Source organism: Vicugna pacos, chromosome 10 (assembly GCF_048564905.1).
Source record: "Vicugna pacos chromosome 10, VicPac4, whole genome shotgun sequence".
NCBI classification, from domain to species: Eukaryota; Metazoa; Chordata; class Mammalia; order Artiodactyla; family Camelidae; genus Vicugna; species Vicugna pacos.
In genome coordinates this window covers 26,135,649-26,156,893 of record NC_132996.1, presented here as the reverse complement: position 1 = coordinate 26,156,893, position 21,245 = coordinate 26,135,649, and the positions used below count along the sequence as shown (strand labels likewise).

The following is a 21,245-nucleotide window of genomic DNA, read 5'->3' as shown; positions in this document are numbered from 1 at the left end:
GTAGAAGTATGCCCCAGTGGTTGGATTCCCATTCAGGAATGGGAATTCTTGTGCCATATCAGAAAAAACATGGGGATAAGGATCAGAAGCCCTGGGCTTTGGTTCTGGTGGTGCTGCTCCTAGTTGGTGTTAACCATCTCTGGGCCTATCAGTTCCGCCCTCTAACTGTATGATGAAAGAGGATTTCATTTACTTTACGTTGTAAGATTTTGAATCAGGCTAAAATTACTGCTCAACAGACTGGACCAAGGATTGCAGCAAACAAGATGAAGTTTAGCAAACTCTAATGTTCGTTCAAATGTCAGTTTAGCTTCTGTGATAAGATACAGGAAACCTACCATGCAAACACAGTGTGAGAGAGACAAGGCTTAACAGCTTGCTTGCGTGAAAAAGAACTTACAATATGGCTGCTAAAAAACTAGTGCTCTTTTAAGTCACATTATTAGGAATACGATGATTAGAAAAAAGGGGGTCACAATCCCCCTCTGCTCTGTGATGGTCAAGCCCGAGAGCCGACCCTTTTGGAACAAGGGAGCAAGGGAACAGGCCTAATGCGAAGGGCAAAGTATCAGCTATCAGTCAAAACAAGTAAGAAAGCAGTCTAAAGATGGAGTAAGTCAAATATGATTCCCCTAACTCACCCAGACAGAGATAATACTGTGATCTGCCCAGGAATGGAGATACAGACAGTTTGGAATAAATAAGGTATATTGTGAAATGGAAAAAATTAAGAGAATGGAGGATGGAGAACCAGGCAGAGTCAAGTCATGAAAAACCTTGTGATCAATGTTAAAGGAGTTTATCTTCGGAACACTGGGAAGCTGCTGAAGGACTTTAAGCAGGGCAGTGATAGAATCAGAGGTGCATTTTAGAAACATCACTCTGGCCGATGGTAAGGAGGATAGATTGGGAGATGAGAAACTGGAGACTAAGACCGAACAGGAAGATTAACAGAAAAGGGAAAGTTTAAGGAAAGTTTAGGAAGTGTAATTCAGAATCTGGCGACTGAATGGATGTGTGGGGTGAGGACGGAAAGAATTCAGGCTGATGAACACGTTTCTAGCCTGGACAACTGCACAATGGATGAAAAGCAGTGCCCACCAATGAGGCCAGGGACACAAGAAGAGATGTTGGCATGGGCATGTGTGTGATGAGTCTGGTAGGATAAGTAGGATATATGGGTGTATAGCTCAGGAGATAGAAGTGAAGCAGAGAAATACTAAGACTTGGGAAGGGATGAGACCACTAAGAAAGACTCTAAACATTAAGAAAAACAGTGGGTTGAGAGTGGACAACAGGGGACCAAGATTTAAGAGCCTGGTAGAATAAGAGGAATCCACAGAGCACACTGAGTATGGACAGATGAGTGGGGAGAAAATGACAATAATACCTATCTGGAGCCTCATCACTTTCAAAGCATAATTATTTCAGTTGATACTCTGATGTAATCAGGGGTACATTTATTCTCCCTTTTTCATATATAAAGAAATAGTGCAGAGTGGTGTAGTATTGTCTTACTTTATGAAATTAGACTTAATACTGAAAACAACTAGAATGATGAATAAAATATAAAAAGAAAAAAGATCTATCATTTAAAAACATGTAAGAGATACGAAGATAGTAAGGAAGTAGCATGCTGAAATCTAAAAATCCAGACAGAACCTGAGTACAAGAAGCCACTTGTGCCTTTGCTGATATTTGCTGATCTTGTTGAAAGAGGTGAGGCATGTTAATTGGAGATCCCCCCTCACCAACTGAATTTCGGATTCTAAAGAGAGGTACCCTCAGGAGAGAGTGAACCAGAACTAAATCCATTCCCCTCAGCCAGGGGAAAACTGCCTTGGAGTGAACAAAGAAAAGGAGGGAGAGGGCAGGCTGGTCTTCTTGCAAACTCTAGCCCAAATTTGTATCATCAGAGTGGTTCAGAAAATATCCAGCTAGTTTAGTTTAGTTTAAAATGGTTCCATACCAGGCACCTAGGCACCTGGCCAAAATAAATGGAAAGGCTCATGGGTACTGCAGACTAAATAACGTGCACCAACTCTCCCCTCAGTATAAACTAGAAAAGCAGACAAAATACATATATTAAAAAAATCCTTAAGGCATCTGAGAACTAACAAGTTGTGAAAAATTGGGAGGCCAAGGTTTCGAAGAAGAAGAAAACCCAAAGGGATTCATGTAATATTTGGGGCCACTTTTCCCCTAAGGCTGTCAACTCCAAAAGTGGCTGAGAAGTTGAGCAGAGATTCTGACAAACTTACCAGTTCAGGGACCAAAAACTGCAGTCCAGGCTGTGCCACAGAAAGGGAACCCTGATCAAATGCCCCTGTTTTAAGTTAGGGCATTGAAGGACTAAATCCTAGGAAGAAGTGTGAACTACAGTGGGGTCCTTGCAGGAATTAAATACTAGCTTCAAAGAATTTCAGTTTCCATAAATGAATTAAGATGATTTGGAATTACTGGTGATCTATGTAACCAAAGAGCTCTAGATCTGGTGAGAAAAAAGTGATTTGAGTTGCCCAAAGGGAGAGTCACAGTCTCTCATTCAGTTCCTGACTATTTACATTTAAAGGAAAAAACTAATTAAACTTAATAAAATTAAATATTCAGCTCTCCAGTCACACTAACTACATTTCAAGTGCTCAGTATGACTAGTGGCTACCATTGCGGACAATGCGATATAGAACATTTCCAGCGTTGCAGAAAGCTCCACTGAACAGTGCTTTCAAGGATTACCATATAACACCTGCAAATTGGTGCTAATGTCTGAGAATATGAAAGCCACGGTGGTCCACTCAAAGTGAGGGATTGTGAAGGTCCCATGGAGGAAGGGAATTTTAATTAGCCTGTGGATGGACAGTGAGTGAAGTCACAAACCTACTTTGTGGTTCTCTCTCCAGTTCCTGAACTTGTAAGTAGAACAGATAAACTAAGCAACTGACAGAATAACCACACTTCTTTACTGACCAACCAAATGAGGGATATTCTAGTAGGAGGGGCCAAATTGAAGCCCTAGGAATTCTGCTTCCAAAACAGTAAACCAAAAATAATTCTGCATCCCTGAGGTAACTGTGGAGATTACTGCCAACACTAAAAACTAGAAAGGTGGAAGGATAATGAGTCCTATGACATCCCTGTTTAACTTGCTTATTTGGCTTATGCAGAAGACGGGTCTTGAAGAGTGACTGGAGATTACTGCAAGCTTATTCAAGTGGTGACTCCAATTTCAGCTGCTGTTCCGTGTGTGGACTCCTCTTACTGCAGCACATCAACACAGTCCCTAGCACTTATGATATTGCTGAGGACCTGTCAAATGTTTCTTTCTTTTTTTATCAATGAACGAGAACTACCAAAGCAGTCTGCTTTCACCTGACAGGGACAGCAGTATACCTTTGTTCTCTTCTCTGGGGGCCACATCAACTCTTTAGCCCTATCATAATCTATTCCACAGGGATCTTAATTATTTTGGTATTCCACATCATGTTGATAACAGCTGATGGGCAGGGAATTGGAAATACCTCAGATGCCTCAGTATAGAATATGCCACAGGATGGAGTTAAACACCTCACAAAGATTCAAGGAACTGCCACCTTGATTAAATTTCTTGATGTTCACATATCTGGAGCATGTTGGGATACATCTCCAATGTGAAAGACACCTTGCACCACCTGCTACTAAGAAAAAGGCACAAAGCTTTGTTGGCCTTTTTGAATTTGGGCAGATAGCATAGAACATCTGTGTTGTTCTGATGCACTTACTGAGTTTCTGGTCCATTCACTGCGGCTGCCAGTTCTGTGTGGGATCCAGAGCAAGACAAGGCTCTGTGACAGATCCAACCGCCCTGCAAGTTGTTATTTAAGCATTATGTCACTGGCCAAGGGCATTGGGTATTATGACTCAGCAGATCCAAATGTGCCCTAAATGTCTATGGCTGTATAGACAGGGTTACCATACATTTTGATTTTCAAGGACAGTCTGAGTTTTCACCTGTTATCCCAAAATAATTAATAGTGGAGATTTCCCTCTCAACTTTCCTCTCTCAACTATGTCCTTGTTTGGATGATAAATGAATGGTCATCCACTCTACAAATAGAGCCTCTTTTAGTCACCAATTACAGAATGATTTTTGAGCAAACTTGTGCTCTACTCTGCAGGTAACTATTTTCCTTTTGAAAAACAGTTCCTGGCTTACTACTATATGTTGGTAGAGACTGAATACCTGACCATGAGACACTAAGGTGACCATGTCTCCTGAGCTGTTCATCATGAACTGAATGTGCAGAACTCCCTCATTAAGCAAAAGCAACACTGGAGATCAGGCACAAGCAAGTCTGGAAAAGTTGCATGAATGAATATTGCTTAGATTTCTATGATGTCTATACCTGCTGTACTGTTGCTTCTCCATCAATCCACAACTAAGGTCCTATGACCAGTGGATGTAAGACAAAAATCTGCAGCTGGGTTTACAAATGATTTTGCATAATGTGCTGATAGTAATCCAAATTAGATTGTTCCAGTACTGTAACTCCATACAAAGGTGGCTCTGAAGGACAGGGGAGGAGAAATCCTCCCAGTAAGTAAAACTTAGAGCAATATGCCTGATTGACCATTTTGCTTGGTTGGTGAGATAGCCAGAAGTACAGGTCTATGCTGACTCATGGGCAGTGGTTTGCCTGAACAGTCAAAGTCTGGGGGAAAAACAAGGGGTATAAAACTGCTGTCAGGGAGGTCTGAGGGGAAATTATGTAGACGGACCTCTCAGAATGGATAGGGAGTGTGAGGAGTATTTGTGTCCCACATGAATGCTCCCAAAGACTACCCACTGTGGCGAAGACTCTCAATGATCAGGTGGACAAGATGACCCATTCCATCAACGTCAGTTGGATACCCTGGTGCTTGTAAAATGGCCCAAGGCAGGGAAGAAAGCTACACACTTCGCTGTACCAAAGCAGATCTGGCTACCACCCCTGTCAAGCACCCAACCTGCCAATAGCAAAGGGTAATGCCGAGTTCCTAACACGGTACCATTTCTGGGAGGATTAGCCAGCCATGTGGTAGGAGGATGACTACAGTGGACACCTTCCTTCATAAAAGGAGCAGTGATTTTCTTCCCTACAGAAATAAATGTGCATTTGAGACATAGATTTTCACTCCCTGACCACAACATCCTGACAGCATCACCATCTGCGGACTTACAGAATGTCTTATTCATTATTCTGGTAGTGCACATAACATTGCTTCTAACCATGGAACATATTTCATGTCAAAGAAGTACAATAATGGGCTCACAGACATGGAGTTCACTTTTTTTACCATGGACTCCATCACTCGTAAGTAGATGACCTACTAGAATGATAAAAATAGCCTTTTGATGACTTATTTATTGCACTAGCTAGGCAACTACCCATTGTGAGGATGGGGTGCTGATTTACAGGATGGAGTGTGAAATAAACCAGCAACCGATACTGATGCTGTTTTTCTCACAACCAGAACACAAGGCCCTAGGAATTAATGAATGAAAATGAAAGCAGCTCCTCTTACAATTATACCCAACAATCCATTTGCAGCTTTTTTGTTTCTCATTCTTGCAACTTTTGAGCTGAGCTGCGTTAGAGGAAAGGAATACTTTTACAGAGGACACAAGAATAGTTCTACTTTACTGGAAGTTATTACTGGCCACTTGGGTTCCACATTCCACTGAACCAAAAGGCAGGAAAATGTTTACTACATTGTCTAGGTAGTTAATATTGATTATCAAAAGTAGATATGATTGCTGCTATACCTTAAGAACAAAAAAGGAATATGTTTGGAATCCAGGGAATTATCTGGCATTCCTCATAGAAGTGTCAGGTCCATTAGTCTAAGTTAATGGAATTTCTGCAAGATGAAAGGAGTTCTGGAGAGGGATGGTGGTGATGGCTACACAACAATGTGAATGTGCTTAATGCCACTGAACTGTACACTTAAAAACGGTTAAGATGGGGAAGGGAGGAGGCCAAGATAGCGGAGTAGAAGGATGATCGTAGCTCACCCTCTCCCACAAATACACCAAGACTCACATCCACAGACCCAATCAGCCAACCAGAGCACCTGCGGAACTCCGACAGAACATCATCCTCTTCAAAAGATAGAGAAGCCAAAAATCTGGTAGGAGAAAAGGAAAAAAGAAAGAAGAAAAGGCAAAACAGTGTGTGACCGGTCCTGCGGGGAGGGAGTGGCAAAGGAGGACTAGCGCTCATTCGCTGGGTCTCCCCCCTCCAACTGAGAGGCCAGCAGGATGGTGGGGGAGCCTCCGAGGCTCAGATCTGTACAGAGCAGCCCTTGACTGACAGAAATAAGTTAAAAGGGCACAGAGGGTCCCCGCAACACCCAGCCCGAGACGTGGCCAGGCAGCTGGGGGCAGGGCCAGGCTGCCCGAGCTGGGCAGAGGACAGGGACGGCTGCACTGAGGCAGCTCCGGGGAACTGTAGGGGACTGCGTGCCGTGGCTGTGGGTGCACAGGGCAGAACAACATGGGCACTCCATAAAACAACACGGCTGATGTGCCCTGGGGGGAAGGGTGCATACCCCCATCTCTGAAAACCCACGGAAAGTTTTCAGGTGAAGAGAGGCAGGGCTCAGGCACAGCCGCCATATCCTCCGGCGCTTAGCACCCAGGCGGGGGCAGAGGCAAAACCTGAATCCGCACCTAAGGGCTTAGCAGCCTCAAGGGCCAGACAGAGACTTGTCTACAGCCTGACGCAGATAGGATCCTTCTATCCTGGTCCCTCAGAGAACTTGCTCCACCAAGACAAACAAGGTGCTGGGTTTTGGCCTGAAGCAGGGACAGGGCTGTTCCTCAGTCTTCCCCCGAGCATGCCTGCGGAGCGCCGACCCGAGGCGGAGTGCACAGCGGCACAGAGCAGCGGAGCAACCGGCGCCAGGAGAGGGCAGGCGGCCCCCCACCTTTCAGGCAGGAATGCGGCCACTGACCGCAGTGCTGGGAGGGGACGCGATCTGCCCTCCTACCTGGCCAGACTGCACCGACTGCGGCATCGGGAGGGGCAGTGACCCGCCCGCCCACAGCAAAGGAGAGCTGCACCTAACCCAGTGTTGGGAGGAGGCGCGATCTGCTTGCTGACAGGCACTGGGAGCAGCACAGACAAGGGCGCCAATGGAGGGCCTCTGGAAACAGCAAGCTGAGCTCCCAAAACAGGACGAAGACAGAAAGACTTCGCATTAAAAGTACACAATCTCCAGGAGAACATCGACACCCCCTCCTTTTTTTTTAAATCTGTTTTTACCTGTTCTATTTTCTATTATCCTTTTAATTTTTACTTCTTAAACAATTATATATACCCCCAGTTTTAATTCCTTTTAAATTTTTTAAAAATATTTTTATTATTATTATTTTTAAAAATCTACATCATTTCATTTTTATTTTTCTTGGTTTTAATGTCCTGTTATTGATTATACACAGGTTTCAAATACATCTTTTCCTCTTTTCTTCTTTTTTAAAGGTTTTTAAAGGACGTCTCAACTCGATTGCTATTCTGCTTCAACTTGCTCTTCTATTATTCATTATACACTGTTTTCAAACCTTTTTTTCTCCCTTCTTTTAAAATTCTTTCTCTCTCCCTTTTTTTTTCCCCTAAGTTTTATTCCTACATAGGCATTAGATAGATAAACTCCTTAAGGACCACAATAGATAACTGATACTCCATAAACTACAGTGCCAGAGAGGTATGAGCAAGATGAAGAAGCAGAGAAACCATTCCCAATTAAAAGAACAAGAGAAATCCCCTGAAAGAACGATCAATGAAATAGACATCGATCGCCTACTAGATCAAGATTTCAAAGTACTGAAGGAACTAAAAGAGATTGTGTTTAGAGATATGAAATATGTCAAAAATGAAACTGAAGCTATAAAGAAGAGCCAAGTAGAATTGGTAAACTCATTGGCTGAGATGAGAATGGATCTAAAGGCTGTGCAAAGCAGACTAGATAATGCAGAGGAACAAATTAGTGACCTAGAAGACAGGAAAACTGAAAGCACCCAATCAGAACAGCTACAAGATATACAAATAAAAACAAATGAATATAGCATAAGGGACCTATGGGATAATATAAAGCATGCCAATCTTCGCATAATAGGGGTCCCAGAAGGGGAAGAAAGATCAAAAGGGATTGAAAAGGTTTTTGAAGAAATCATCACTGAAAACTTCCTAAACTTAAGAAAGGAATCAGATATCAAAGTACAGGTAGCTCAGAGGGTCCCAAACAGGAAGAACCCAAATAGACCCACACCAAGACACATCATAATCAAGATGGCCAGAGTCAAGGATAAAGAAATGATCCTAAAGGCAGCAAGAGAAAAGCAAAGAGTGAGTTACAAGGGAACCTCCATAAGGCTCTCAGCTGATTTCTCTATACAAACACTACAGGCCAGAAGGGAGTGGCAAGATATATTCAAAGTCCTGAATGAAAAAAAGATGCAGCCTACGATACTTTATCCAGCAAGGCTATCCTTTAGGATAGAAGGAGACATAAAGAATTTCACCGACAAGAAAAAGCTACAAGAGTTTAGCAACACTAAATCCATGCTAAAAGAAATATTGACATGTCTACTCTAAACAGAAAAGCAGCAGGATGCTACAGAAATGAGAAACTCACAACTGGAAAGGTAATAACTCATGAATTACAAATAAAATAAACACGAAATTCTAAAGGAAGCCATAAAAATCATTGAGAGTGGGAGAAGGAGGCAGGAAAATATAGAATATTTTTTTTCTTTCTTTTTTAAATTTTTTGTTCTCGGTAGGATGGGTTTGAGATCATGTTACTATCAGTTTAATAAAAACAGTTATAGCAATGGGCTAATAGACTTACAAAAAAGGGTAACCACAAGCCAAAAACTTACAAGGGAGTCACAAAAACTAAATAAAATCCATGATAATACAAAGGAAAATTACCAAACCACAAAAGGAAGAAGAAAGGAACAAAGAGGATATACCAATTCAACTGCAAAGGTAAGTTCAAAATGGCAATAAACACACATCTATCATTAATTACTGTAAATGTCAATGGACTAAATGCTCCAGTCAAAAGACATAGAGTGGCAGACTGAATAATAAAGCAAGAACCTTCAATATGCTGCATACAAGAGACCCACTTTAGGGAGAAGGACATATATAGACTTAGAGTGAAAGGATGGAAAAGGATATTCCATGCAAATGGAAAAGCCAAAAAAGCAGGTGTTGCAGTCTATTTTAAAATAGACTTTAAAACAAAGGCCATAAAGAAAGATACAGAAGGACATTTTATAATGATTAAACGAGTGATACAAGATGAGGATATTACACTCATTCATATACATGCACCCAATATAGGAGCACCTAAGTACATAAAACAATTACTAACAGAGATAAAGGGGGATATTGATGGGAATACAGTCATAACTGGAGATTTTAACACAGCATTAACATCACTAGACAGAGCTTCCAGACAGAAAATAAATAAGGCAACAGAGAAATTAAATAATACAATAGAAAAATTAGATTTGGTGGGTATTTTCAGAGCATTACACCCCCCAAAAATAGGATATACATTCTTTTCAGGTGCACATGGAACATTTTCCAGGATTGGTCATGTACTTGGGCACAAAAGAAACCTCAACAATTTTAAGAAGATAGAAATTATCTCAAGCATCTTTACTGACCACAATGCCATGAAACTAGAAATCAACAGCAGAGAAACAAAGGAGAAAAAAAGGAAAGCATGGAGATTAAATGATATGCTATTAAAAAACCAATGGGTCAACAAGGAAATCAAAGCTGAAATTAAAAAAATACCTTGAGACAAATGAAAATGAAAGCACAACCACACAAAATTTATGGGACACAGCAAAGGCAGTGCTAAGAGGGAAGTTTATACCGATACAAGCCCTCCTCAGAAAAGAACAATCTCAAATAAACAATTTAACCCACCAGCTGAGAGAACTAGAAAAAGAACAAAAAACCCCAAAAGGCAGAAGGAAGGATATTATAAAGATTAGGGAGGAAATAAATAAAACAGAGATTAAAAAAAAACATAGAAAAAATCAATCAAACCAAAAGGTAATTTTTTGAAAAAGTAAATAAAACCGACAAACCTCTGGCCAAACTCACAAAGAAGAAAAAAGAGAGCACAAATTAGCAAAATCAGAAAGGAAAATGGAGAAATTACAACAAATAAAATAGAAATACAGAATATCATACAAAAATATCATGAAAAACTATATGGAACCAAACTGGATAACCTAGAAGAGATGGACAAGCTTCTGGGAACATACTGTCCACCAAGACTGAATCAAGAAGAAACTGATCACTTGAACAAACCGATCACTAGAAATGAAATTGAAATAGCAATAAAAAAAACTCCCTACAAATAAAAGTCCAGGACCGGACGGCTTCACCAGGGAATTCTACCAAACATACAAAGAAGAACTCATACCAGTCCTTCTCAAACTCTTCCAGAAGACTGAAAAGGAGGGAATACTCCCAATCTCATTCTATGAAGCCACCATCACCCTGATACCAAAACCAGGCAAAGACACTACCAAAAAAGAGAATAATAGGCCAATATCACTGATGAACATAGATGCCAAAATCCTCACCAAAATATTAGCAAATAGAATCCAACAACACATAAAAAAGATTATACATCATGACCAACTGGGGTCCATCCCAGGGACACAAGGGTGGTTCAACATATGCAAATCAATCAATGTAATACATCACATCAACAAGAGAAAGGACAAAAACCACATGATCATCTCAATCGATGCAGAAAAAGCATTTGATAAAATTCAACACCCATTTATGATAAAAACTCTCACCAAAGTGGGTATAGAGGGAACATATCTCAACATCATAAAAGCTATAGATGACAAACCTACAGCCAGCATAGTACTCAACAGTGAAAAACTCAAAAGCTTCCCACTAAAATCTGGGACAAGACAAGGATGCCCACTCTCACCACTCCTATTCAACATAGTCTTGAAAGTCCCAGCCACAGCAATCAGACAAGAGAGAGAAATAAAATGGATCAAAATTGGAAAAGAAGAGGTAAAAGTGTCACTATATGCCGACATGTTACCATATAGAAAACCCTAAAAGGTCCACACAAAAACTACTAGAAATAATCGAAGAATTCAGCAAGGTAGCAGGTTACAAGATTAACATTCAAAAATCAGTTGCATTTCTTTACACTAATGATGAATCAACAGAAAAAGAAAGTAAAGAAACAATCCCCTTTAAAATAGCACCCAAAGTAATAAAATACCTAGGAATAAATCTAACCAAGGAGGTGAAATTATTATACACAGAAAACTATAAACCATTGATGAAGGAAATTAAAGAAGACTTTAAAAAATGGAAAGATATCCCATGCTCTTGGATTGGAAGAATCAATATTGTTAAAATGGTCACACTGCCCAAGGCAATCTACAGATTTAATGTAATCCCTATCAAATTACCCAGGACATATTTCACAGAACTAGAACAAATCATAACAACATTCATATGGAACCATCAAAGACCCAGAATTGCCAAAGCATTACTGAAGAGAAAGAAAGAGGCTGGAGGAATAACTCTCCCAGACTTCAGACAATACTATAGAGCTACAGTCATCAAGACAACATGGTATTGGTACCAAAACAGACATATAGACCAATGGAACAGAATAGAGAGCCCAGAAATGAACCCACAAAATTTGGCCAACTAATCTTCAACAAAGGAGACAAGAATATACAATGGAATAAAGACAGTCTCTTCAGCAAGTGGTGTTGGGAAAACTGGACAGCAGCATGTAAAGCAATGAAGCTAGAACACTCCCTTACACCATACACAAAAATAAACTCAAAATGGATCAAAGACTTAAACATAAGACAAGATACAATAAACCTCCTAGAGGAAAATATAGGCAAAACATTATCTGACATACATCTCAAAAATGTTCTCCTAGAACAGTCTACTCAAGCAATAGAAATAAAAGCAAGAATAAACAAATGGGACCTAATTAAATTTACAAGCTTCTGCAGAGCAAAGGAAACCATAAGTAAAACAAAAAGACAACCTACAGAATGGGAGAAAATTTTTGCAAATGAAACCAACAAAGGCTTGATCTCCAGAATATATAAGCAGCTCACATGACTTAACAAGAAAAAAATAAACCCAATCCAAAAATGGGCAGAAGAGCTAAACAAGCAATTCTCCAAGGAAGAAATACAAATGATCAATAGGCACATGAAAAAGTGCTCAATGTCACTAATTATCAGAGAAATGCAAATCAAAACTACAATGAGGTATCACCTCACACCAGTCAGAATGGCCATCACTCAAAAGTCCACAAATGACAAATGCTGGAGAGGCTGTGGAGAAAAGGGAACCCTTCTTCACTGCTGGTAGGAATGCAGTTTGGTGCAGCCACTGTGGAAAACAGTATGGAGATTCCTCAAAAGACTAGGAATAGACTTACCATCTGACCCAGGAATCCCACTCCTGGGCATATATCCAGAAGGAACCCTACTTCAGGATGACACCTGCACCCCAATGTTCATAGTAGCATTATTTACAATAGCCAAGACATGGAAACAGCCTAAATGTCCATCAACAGATGACTGGACAAAGGAGATGTGGTACATTTACACAATGGAATACTACTCAGCCCTAAAAACCGACAACATAACATCATTTGCAGCAACATGGATGCTCCTGGAGGATGTCATTCTAAATGAAGTAAGCCAGAAAGAGAAAGAAAAATACCATATGGGATTGCTCATATGTGGAATCTAAAACAAACAAACAAAGCATAAATACAAAACGAAATACTCAGACATAGAGTACAAACTTGTGGTGGCCAAGGGGGCGGGAGGTGGGAAGGGATAGTCTGGAATTTCAAAAGTGTAGAATAGATAAACAAGATTATACTGTATAGCACAGTATACAAGATCTTACGGTAGCTCACAGCAAAAAAAATGTGACAATGAATATATATATGTTCATGTACAACTGAAAAATTGTGCTGAACACTGGAATTTGACACAATATTGTAAAATGATTATAAATCAATAAAAATGTTAAAAAATAAAATCAAAAAAGTCAAAAAAAATAAAATTGAAAAAATAATAAAAAAAAATGGGAAGACATCTGATAAGGAAAGGAGAAGGGTCTGAGCTAGCCCTTGGAATACACACAGAATCTACATAAGAGAATGTAATGGCCATAAGCATAGTCTCTGGAGTCAGTTGGACTTGGTTCAAATCCTGGCTCTCCCACTTACAAGCGTTGTAACTCTGGATGAGTTATTTAACCTACCTGTGCCTCAATTTCCTCATCTATAAAATGAGAATAACAATAGGACACCTACTTCATAGGGCTGTTGTGAGGAATAAGTAAGTTAATGCATGTTAAATGCTGAGGACAGTGTCTGACACATAGTGAGCACTACATACATGTTATTGTTACTAAGAGAGGAAAGACCAGTACATTCTAGCCAGAAGGTATGGCCTCAGCAAATGTGCAAAATGGGACTACGTCAGGCTTATTTAGAGGGTTCAGGAAGGGGGAACAGCCTGGCAAGAGCAACAGCCATAGCCTACAATGACTGATTAGAGGAAGGGAAAGTGACTTGTCAGACACCAGTATCTCCCCTAATAAATAGCACAGGGGACTGTGAAACACCCAGCTGAGGCCTCCCCAACCTTTGTGGCCCGGTTCCCATGGCTGCTTTTTCTGGAAGCTTCAGCAGGTGGCATTCTACCTGCTTTGAGCACTCACAGCCTGCCCTTACCGCCCTTTCCAGCTGCTCTAGATGATTTCCTTGGAGACTTGTACCCAGATAGAGGCTCACGAGGAAACATATGGGACAGACTCTGGGATGTAGAACTTACTGCTCTGTGACAGCCAAACTGGGTGGCAGGGAGGTGAGTCCATTGCCTGTGAGGAGCAGGACACGGAGGTGTGGCAGAATCCCCAGATCACAGATGGCCTCCGCAGTCAGGCTGTTGAAGGAAAGGTCCAGGAACTATGGTGCAAGGATAAGAGACGGGGAAAAAGAAGCACTACTCGTAACAATGATGCTCATATATGAGGCGGGAGCTGGTCACTTTTTTTTTTTTTTAACCTTCCAGAGGGCCCATCACCCACAGGCTAAAACCCTCTTGACTCTCTGGGTTAACATTCAAGGTCTACTAGAGTCAGTCCCATCCTATTTGTCAGCCTTAGCTCCCACACTGCAAGCCTTTGTTTATCCTGTGGTGTTGGCCAAGGTGACTCCTCCCCATTCCTTTCCTCCCCTGATCTAGAAATCTTACGTGAGCTTTTCACTCAACCAGGAAAGCCCTTTCTCCATGTATCTGAATCTAAGCCTGAAAAGGCTGGCTCAAAAGCTGTCTCCTTATAAAACTTTTCTTAATTCTCCAACCACATGGGCTCACCCCTCCTCTGACTTGATATCTAGACTGCTCTGAGAGTGTTTTTCATGGTTGACCAGGTATCTGTGATAACTGAGTCTAATACTGGTACACGGATGTGCCCAGCAGTCTGGCACACAGTGGTACACTAGACTATAAACTCTCTGAGTTGAAAGGCCTTGGCACTGTATTGCTGTATCCTTACAAACTAGCATAAGACCTGGCACATAGTAAATGCACATTAAAAAAATCAGCTGAAATGAATTGGCTTAATAGAGGACAATGATCCAAACTGTCACCTCATCATAAAGCACCTTCTAACTGGCCACCTAGATTCACGAGATAGTTGACTGGGGCCAGGGGGTCAGTCAGGAAACAGTTTCTCTCCGCAGAGACAAAGGTAATTGTGATGAATGGTATCACCCCAGTCTTTGTTCTCTCTCTTCTACAAGAGCCTCTCCGGACACTCATTTTAGTTCTTATGTACAAGTCTGCTCCTTTCCCTCCTGCTCCAGCCCCACACACCCATTGATGCCTATTGAATGGGGCATCTTATCCAGTTGGTGCAGGGGTAAGGTTTTCAGTCAGCTACTCCAATGTCACATGGTCATTCACACATATACATAACTGACTGCAAGTCACTGCCGAAGGAGGTCTGACTCCACTGTAGTACTTATTTGATGGGCTCTGTAGACCTGGGTTTAAGCCCTGGTTAGTTGTGTGACCTTGGGCAAATTACTTAACCTGAGCTTCCTTACCTACAAAGTGGAAATGATAATGGGTTTTTATGAGGAATTATGTAGATAAAGTCTTTAGCATGGGGCCTGGTATACTGTAAATGCTTACTGTTGGCTGTCATGGTCATTACCATCCCTTCTTCAAGGCATCTATACTGAAGGCTTACTTTGAACCAGTCCATGCCCTGGGTGAGCTCACAGCCTAGTTGGGCAGCTAGATACATTTATAAGTCTGTTAAGAAGCAATGATGTTGGGATAGATGTTTGAGCTCTACCAGAGGTCCAGACAGGCTTCATAAAGCAGATGACGCTGAAGCTGTCCTCAGAGACTAGTCAGTATTCACCAAATTGTTAAGGGCAAAAGACATACAGCCCAGTAAGTGGCATGCATAGAAGTCAGGAGGCAGGAGTCAGCTTTGCTTATCTGAGAACTGCAAATGGTGTAGGTATGACTAGAGTCCATGGTCTAGAGAGGGCTTGATAAGACTGTACAGGCCACAAAAGATGCCCGGCACCAAAGGAGTTCATGCCGCCATCAGCAAATTCTCAAACCTCTTAAAGTTCTGAGTATTCACACAAAGGGGCGAGCCCACTTGGCAGGGGCAAAGAGAGAACGCTTCAAGAAGGAAGACCCGGAAAGCTGGCTTGGATAAACACAGACAAAGATGGGGATAATTCATACCCATACGTAAGTAGCCAACAAAACCTATTAATTCTACCTCCTTAGTATCTCTCATACTTGTTCCTTACAATCCACTCTTCATATAGTAGCCATACTGGTTTTTCTAAAATACAGTTCGGACCTTATTACTCCTCAGCTACAAATCCTTCAATGAATTCCCTTTATCCATAAGATAAGGTTCAAAGTCCTTAGCAAGACTTCCAATGCTCTCTATGGTCTCTCTTCTGTTACCTTTCTGGGCTCATTTATCCCCACACTCAACTGTGTCTCACTCATCCCAACCATACTGAGCTGTTTCATCATTGTTCTCACTCAGAAACTGGCAATCAAAGATCTGTAGGCCAAATCCAGCCAGCTGTCTGTTTTGTACGGCCTATGAGCTAAGAACGGTTTTTACATTTTTCAATGGCTGGGGGAAAAAAAAACAAGAAGAATAACATTGTATGAAAATTATGTAAAATTCAATTTCAGCATCATAAAGCTCTCTGGGAACACAGCCTTGCCCATTTGTTTACATACTGTCTACAGCTGCTTTCCTTTTGCAACAGCAGAGTTGACTAGTTACGACAGTTATGACTAGTTATGACCACATGGACTGCAAAGCCTAAAATATTTACTGTCTGGCCTCTTACCAGAAAAAGTTTGCCGACCCTTGCTCTAGCTGCGTTAGGCTATTTAATGTTGGGTCCAAATTTGCTTTCTGTGGAATCAAGGGCAGCTCAAAGAAATGAACAATCTTAGAACCACAGGTCACACAGAATTTCATAGCTGGCCCAGGACTTATAGAGAGGAAACTTAAGTTCCAGAGAGAGTAAGTTACTTGGCCCAGAAGGTAAGGCAAAGCAGTGGCAGATCAAGACTAGAAGCAAGGTCTCCTGACTTTCAGGGAAGGGCAGGGCTCCAGCTGACTCTTTTTCAGACCTGTATGTAGAGAATCAAATCATGACAAAGCTGTTTTTCTAAACTGACTCCTGAAGAGTTCCACTTGAGGTGACAGCCTTTCTGGCAAAAAGGGACAGAAGATTCCTACCTTGGATGCTGCATCTGCTGAGTCACATCAAGTTTTATTACACATCAAAGTATTCATTGCTGCGAGCTGTAAACTCAGGACATTTGACAGGTTTATCCTTTTTCTTAAAGAGCCTCCACAAACCATAGAGATGAAAACAAATGATTGGCCAAGAGATTTCGTATTCTCATTTATAGTCTGCATCTTGACTTTGGCCTACTCTTTTATGTAAATAATTTCCCTTGGGTAAAGCTAGTCTGCTGAATAAATAATCTTCATCAGTTGCTATCAAACAATGAAGTAGGGCCTCCAAAAAGTCAATCATGATCCAAGCTAGTCAGCTGTGGGTCAGAGCCTGTAGGTATGTCCCCTCCCCACTGCCTACAGGCACGTGAAGTAGGGGTTTGAAATGGTAGAGGGGAAGGAAGATAAGTTGCCTGGCACAATGCACGACACACAGGAGCTCAATAACTATTTTTTAAAAAAGCAAAATAACAAATTAATGAAAGTTTGTAAGACAACGCTCCCAGGCCTGTAGGTGAGGGAAATGGCTCTCTGTATCTCTAGAGCATCTGGAACTTGTTCCCCACCGTCTATAATAAACTCTAGTATAAAATGTTTTTTAACTTAGCACAAAATTGCTTCAGTAGTAAATTTACTCTTGCTCTGTCTGTTTTACTGAGGAAGCAAAGCTCTTGAAAGTCCAGTAAGTATGAGACCCACCACTATCTCAACTCACTGTTATCCTCAATATGACCAGAAACCACGGAGAGAAAGTACCATTACATTCAGTATAGCATGCTTTAAAAATACAAAGACATATAATCCATTTTAGGAAGACTGCCATCCCAAGTGGTCAAAACTTCTTAAAACTTATTTGTATTTATACAAATAAAATTAACTCTTTAAAACTCACTCTTGTGGAAGGTCTCCCTCTCTCTGTCTCTGGCCAGACCAAGTTAAATGAGGTTTTTACGAAGAATGTCTGACCCCTGATGTTTACAGATTAAATTATGTAAGTTACCAGCTCTTTGGGGTAAACCCCAAGGCTCATGACATGCAGAAACTTTGCTGAGGTGTGAGTCTGAAACTTTTCTATGAGGCCAACAATGTGGCAAAGAGCCCATTACTTGGTGAGCCTGGCCAGATGCCCAGCCCCACGCCTTGCTCAGCTGTGCTGTTCTCTACTCTCCATGTATGCAGTGATTCTCAGGTGGTGACAAAAGCTTTGTTTCTTTGTGAAAAATCACCTTAAAGTTTTCAAGGATGTTGAAGAGGTGATTAATTTGAAGTATGAGAAAATGTATCAAAAATGCATGACTACAGGAAATTCAATGAAGGAGAAAGCCAAGAATGCAAACTTTTTTTTTTTTGTATTTTTGAATCTGGGGTTTAGAAAACAGCTATGGATGTACAAATGTCAAGAGTCTGCTCTAGAACTCACAGAAGCCCTACTTTATTTTACATTCATCTCTGGGCCTATGGCCTACAGCCTTATCCTAGCTTATTAGAACCAATCGGGCTCACTCAGACCAGGATGGGTCTCCGGAATCAGTCCGTAACACCTCTAGTTGAGCTGGTCCAATCTGCTGTTCCTAGCATTTAATGTCCATGACTCCTTAACCCACACTGGAGCCAGATCTCCCCTCAAACTCTCTCTCCTATAATATGTTTAAATTCACTTTTCTGCACAGACTTCTTTGGAGATGACCTTTGGCATTTATTTTCCAGAACCATGCACCATGGCTAGAGATATAATATATTCTCATCTATTTGCCACCACCACCAACCCCACTTCCCTCCCCAGAGGAACACCTGGAAGCAAGGGTCTGGCTACAAAGGCCAGAGAGCCCCTTCCTAACAGTTATAATCAGCAATCTCCTCTACACCCATTCCTTACAGGGAAACAGGTGGGCACCAAAAACTCCCTACCTCCAACTTACTTCTAAGGACTTAAAGTCTCCATATTTCACGTAGACTGTTTTGATGCTGTTAAATGCGAGCTCCAGTTCCTTTAAAGCTGGAAACGTGTGAAATGCCTCTACAAGGGGAGGAGAAAGAGAGAATCTACAGATTGGGAAGGATTTAAGAGAAAGAATCTAACAGTTATTTACTGGGTCCCCACTGGGTTAGGCCAGGCACTGGGTAAAGTGTTTTACATACAAGGGCTCTAAATCGCTAACAACCGTGAAAAATAGGGATTACTACTTTCATTCTACTGCTGAAAAAACAAAGGCTCAGCTAGACTAAGTGATTTGCTAGAAATAGAATTGCTGATAAGTGGAGGGGCCAAGAAATGAATCTAAGTCTAAATCCAAAACCCATTTTAAAAATTATATTATTTCTGATTATAAAAGCAAAAATTTCCACCAAAAAATGTAAAAATAAAAAACATAGAAAAATAAAAATTCCCTTAATCTCAACACCCAGAGACAACTATTCAAAGTTTCACCTATAATACTCGAGACTTTTTCTCTTGTGTATACTGAACCACACACACACTTCTTACAGAATGGGAATCATAATATACACATTGTACTGTGACTTGTTTTTTTCCCTTAACAATATGAGTTAAAAGACTGTTCCAAATCAAAACATAGATCTGCATAATGTCTGAATTATGTTCTATAGTATAGACATATCCTATTTTATTTATCCATTCCCCTAGTGATAATTGTTAGACTATCTGGATAAAAGGTAAGAACACTTTTCTCCTTCTGCTTGAGAACTGGACCTTGGGTTAACTTTCTAGCCCTCTTCCCCTGGTAACCTGAAACAAATAACATGGTGACTGTGTCATTAGGCAATATTGCTGTGGTAAAAATGACCCCAGATGAGTAAATCACATCTGAACTAGGAGAAACTATAAATAAACTATAAATATCTGACGAGGACATAACTGTGGGCTTCTCTGTGCATGCTGACTTCTATAACTGGACATATTCTCTGCAGGAACTCTGGGAGCTACGTCTACAGTGTTATAACAGCTCTTTGCTCCTATGAGGAACAAGGTTTCTAAGCCAGACATAGAGTTTAACAAGGCTCCTGCATCTACACAATGAGTCTCATTGTCTTGGACCCAAGCTGGGGGCCATAGAGTACGGCTCATGGATGGCTACAGGAACTGCTGTGAGGACCCCACTGAAGAGGAGCTGCTGATGCTGCACTCCAGGCCTTCTAAGTGAACCTGGTGTCAAGTGTGGCCAACAGTGGTTCTGGGAGTTGGAATGTTCTGTAGAGTCTAAGAGAAAGACTGCTTGGTAGGTAGAGTCTAATAGAAAGACGCACTTCCAGGATATTTCCAATGAACAGCCTTGTACAAGTATGTTTCTGTAGAATAAATTCCTGGAAATGGAACTACGAGATTAAAGGCAGTGCCTGTTTTAAGAGACCAAATTGCCTTCCTAAGATGCTGCACCAATTTTTTACACTTGAATACGAGAGCATCCACTTCTCTACTGATGCTGGCAGTCATCAGTCCTTCTCATTCTGTCAATATTTTATAGGTAGAAAATAGTACTTCGATGCTGTTTTATTTACTAATGAGGTTGAGAGTCCTTTCATATACCTGCTGGCCTTTGTTTTTCAAGCCCATGCTCTTGACAGACCACGCTGTTTCCTCAAGAGCAGGGACTTGTCACATGCTTCTTTAACATCTCTTAAACTCACTGCATTCAAAACTGAACTCATCCTATTTCTCCCCAATCCTGCCTTTCCTGTAGTGCTGTCTCACTGAATTCCTTTGGTTCCTCCTTTTCTCTCCATGTCCATTAGTTACCAAGTCTGGTTATTTCTACCTCCTCCTGAATCTTTCTCTTTCTCACTTTCCTCTGCCCCTATTGCTACAGCCCTGGTTGAGGCCTCACCTCCCATCCCCTGGAAAAATGAAACCATCTCCGAGGTTTCCTGGCCTCCGTTTTATAATCCACGCTTCTCACAGCCACCACCCAGCCTCTCTATTTCAAAGCCTTCTGAGGCTCTCTTTTGCCTGCAGGATTAAGTCCAAGTCATTCAGGGCCCTTGATAATGTAGTCCTTACCTACCTTTCTAGACTCCATTCTCCCCTGCCTATATCCCTTGCAAACATACAAAGCTCCTTCAGGACCCCTGATCAGGCACTGCCATTCCGCATCTGCTCTGCGGGTCTGAAATGCCTTCTTACCGTCTACTTCCTGAGTCACTCCTATTCATGTGTTAGGTCTCAGCTTACGTACTCTTCATCTCAGAAGTTTCTTCTGACACTCTCGGCCAAGCTGATGACCTGTCATTTTCTGATTCCCCCTATCATTGCACTTACCATATCCTGGTATAACTAAGCTCACCATAACAGGAACTGGACACTGGTTTCTAAAATCTAAGCAGGCACCCAGCAGGGGTCGCTGTGGA

General features: G+C 41.3%; 1 protein-coding gene across 13 annotated transcripts in view; it reads right to left on the bottom strand.

The window, feature by feature from the left end:
- XRRA1 (X-ray radiation resistance associated 1) overlaps positions 1-21,245 on the bottom strand; it is an 87,384-nt gene that overhangs the window by 49,793 nt on the left and 16,346 nt on the right. For 6 of the 13 annotated variants that reach the window (XM_072969216.1, XM_072969219.1, XM_072969218.1 and 3 more), the window contains 2 exons: positions 18,803-18,900; positions 13,910-14,043 (listed from right to left, as the gene is read on the bottom strand). The exons of 2 other annotated variants lie outside the window; for them this stretch is intronic. In XM_072969216.1, coding sequence (XP_072825317.1) covers positions 13,910-14,043; positions 18,803-18,900 — 232 coding nt within the window. Of the gene's footprint in view, positions 1-13,909; positions 14,044-18,802; positions 18,901-21,245 lie in introns of those variants that run through there. 5 more of the 13 variants (XM_072969220.1, XM_072969226.1, XM_072969225.1 and 2 more) reach the window with 2 other exon arrangements.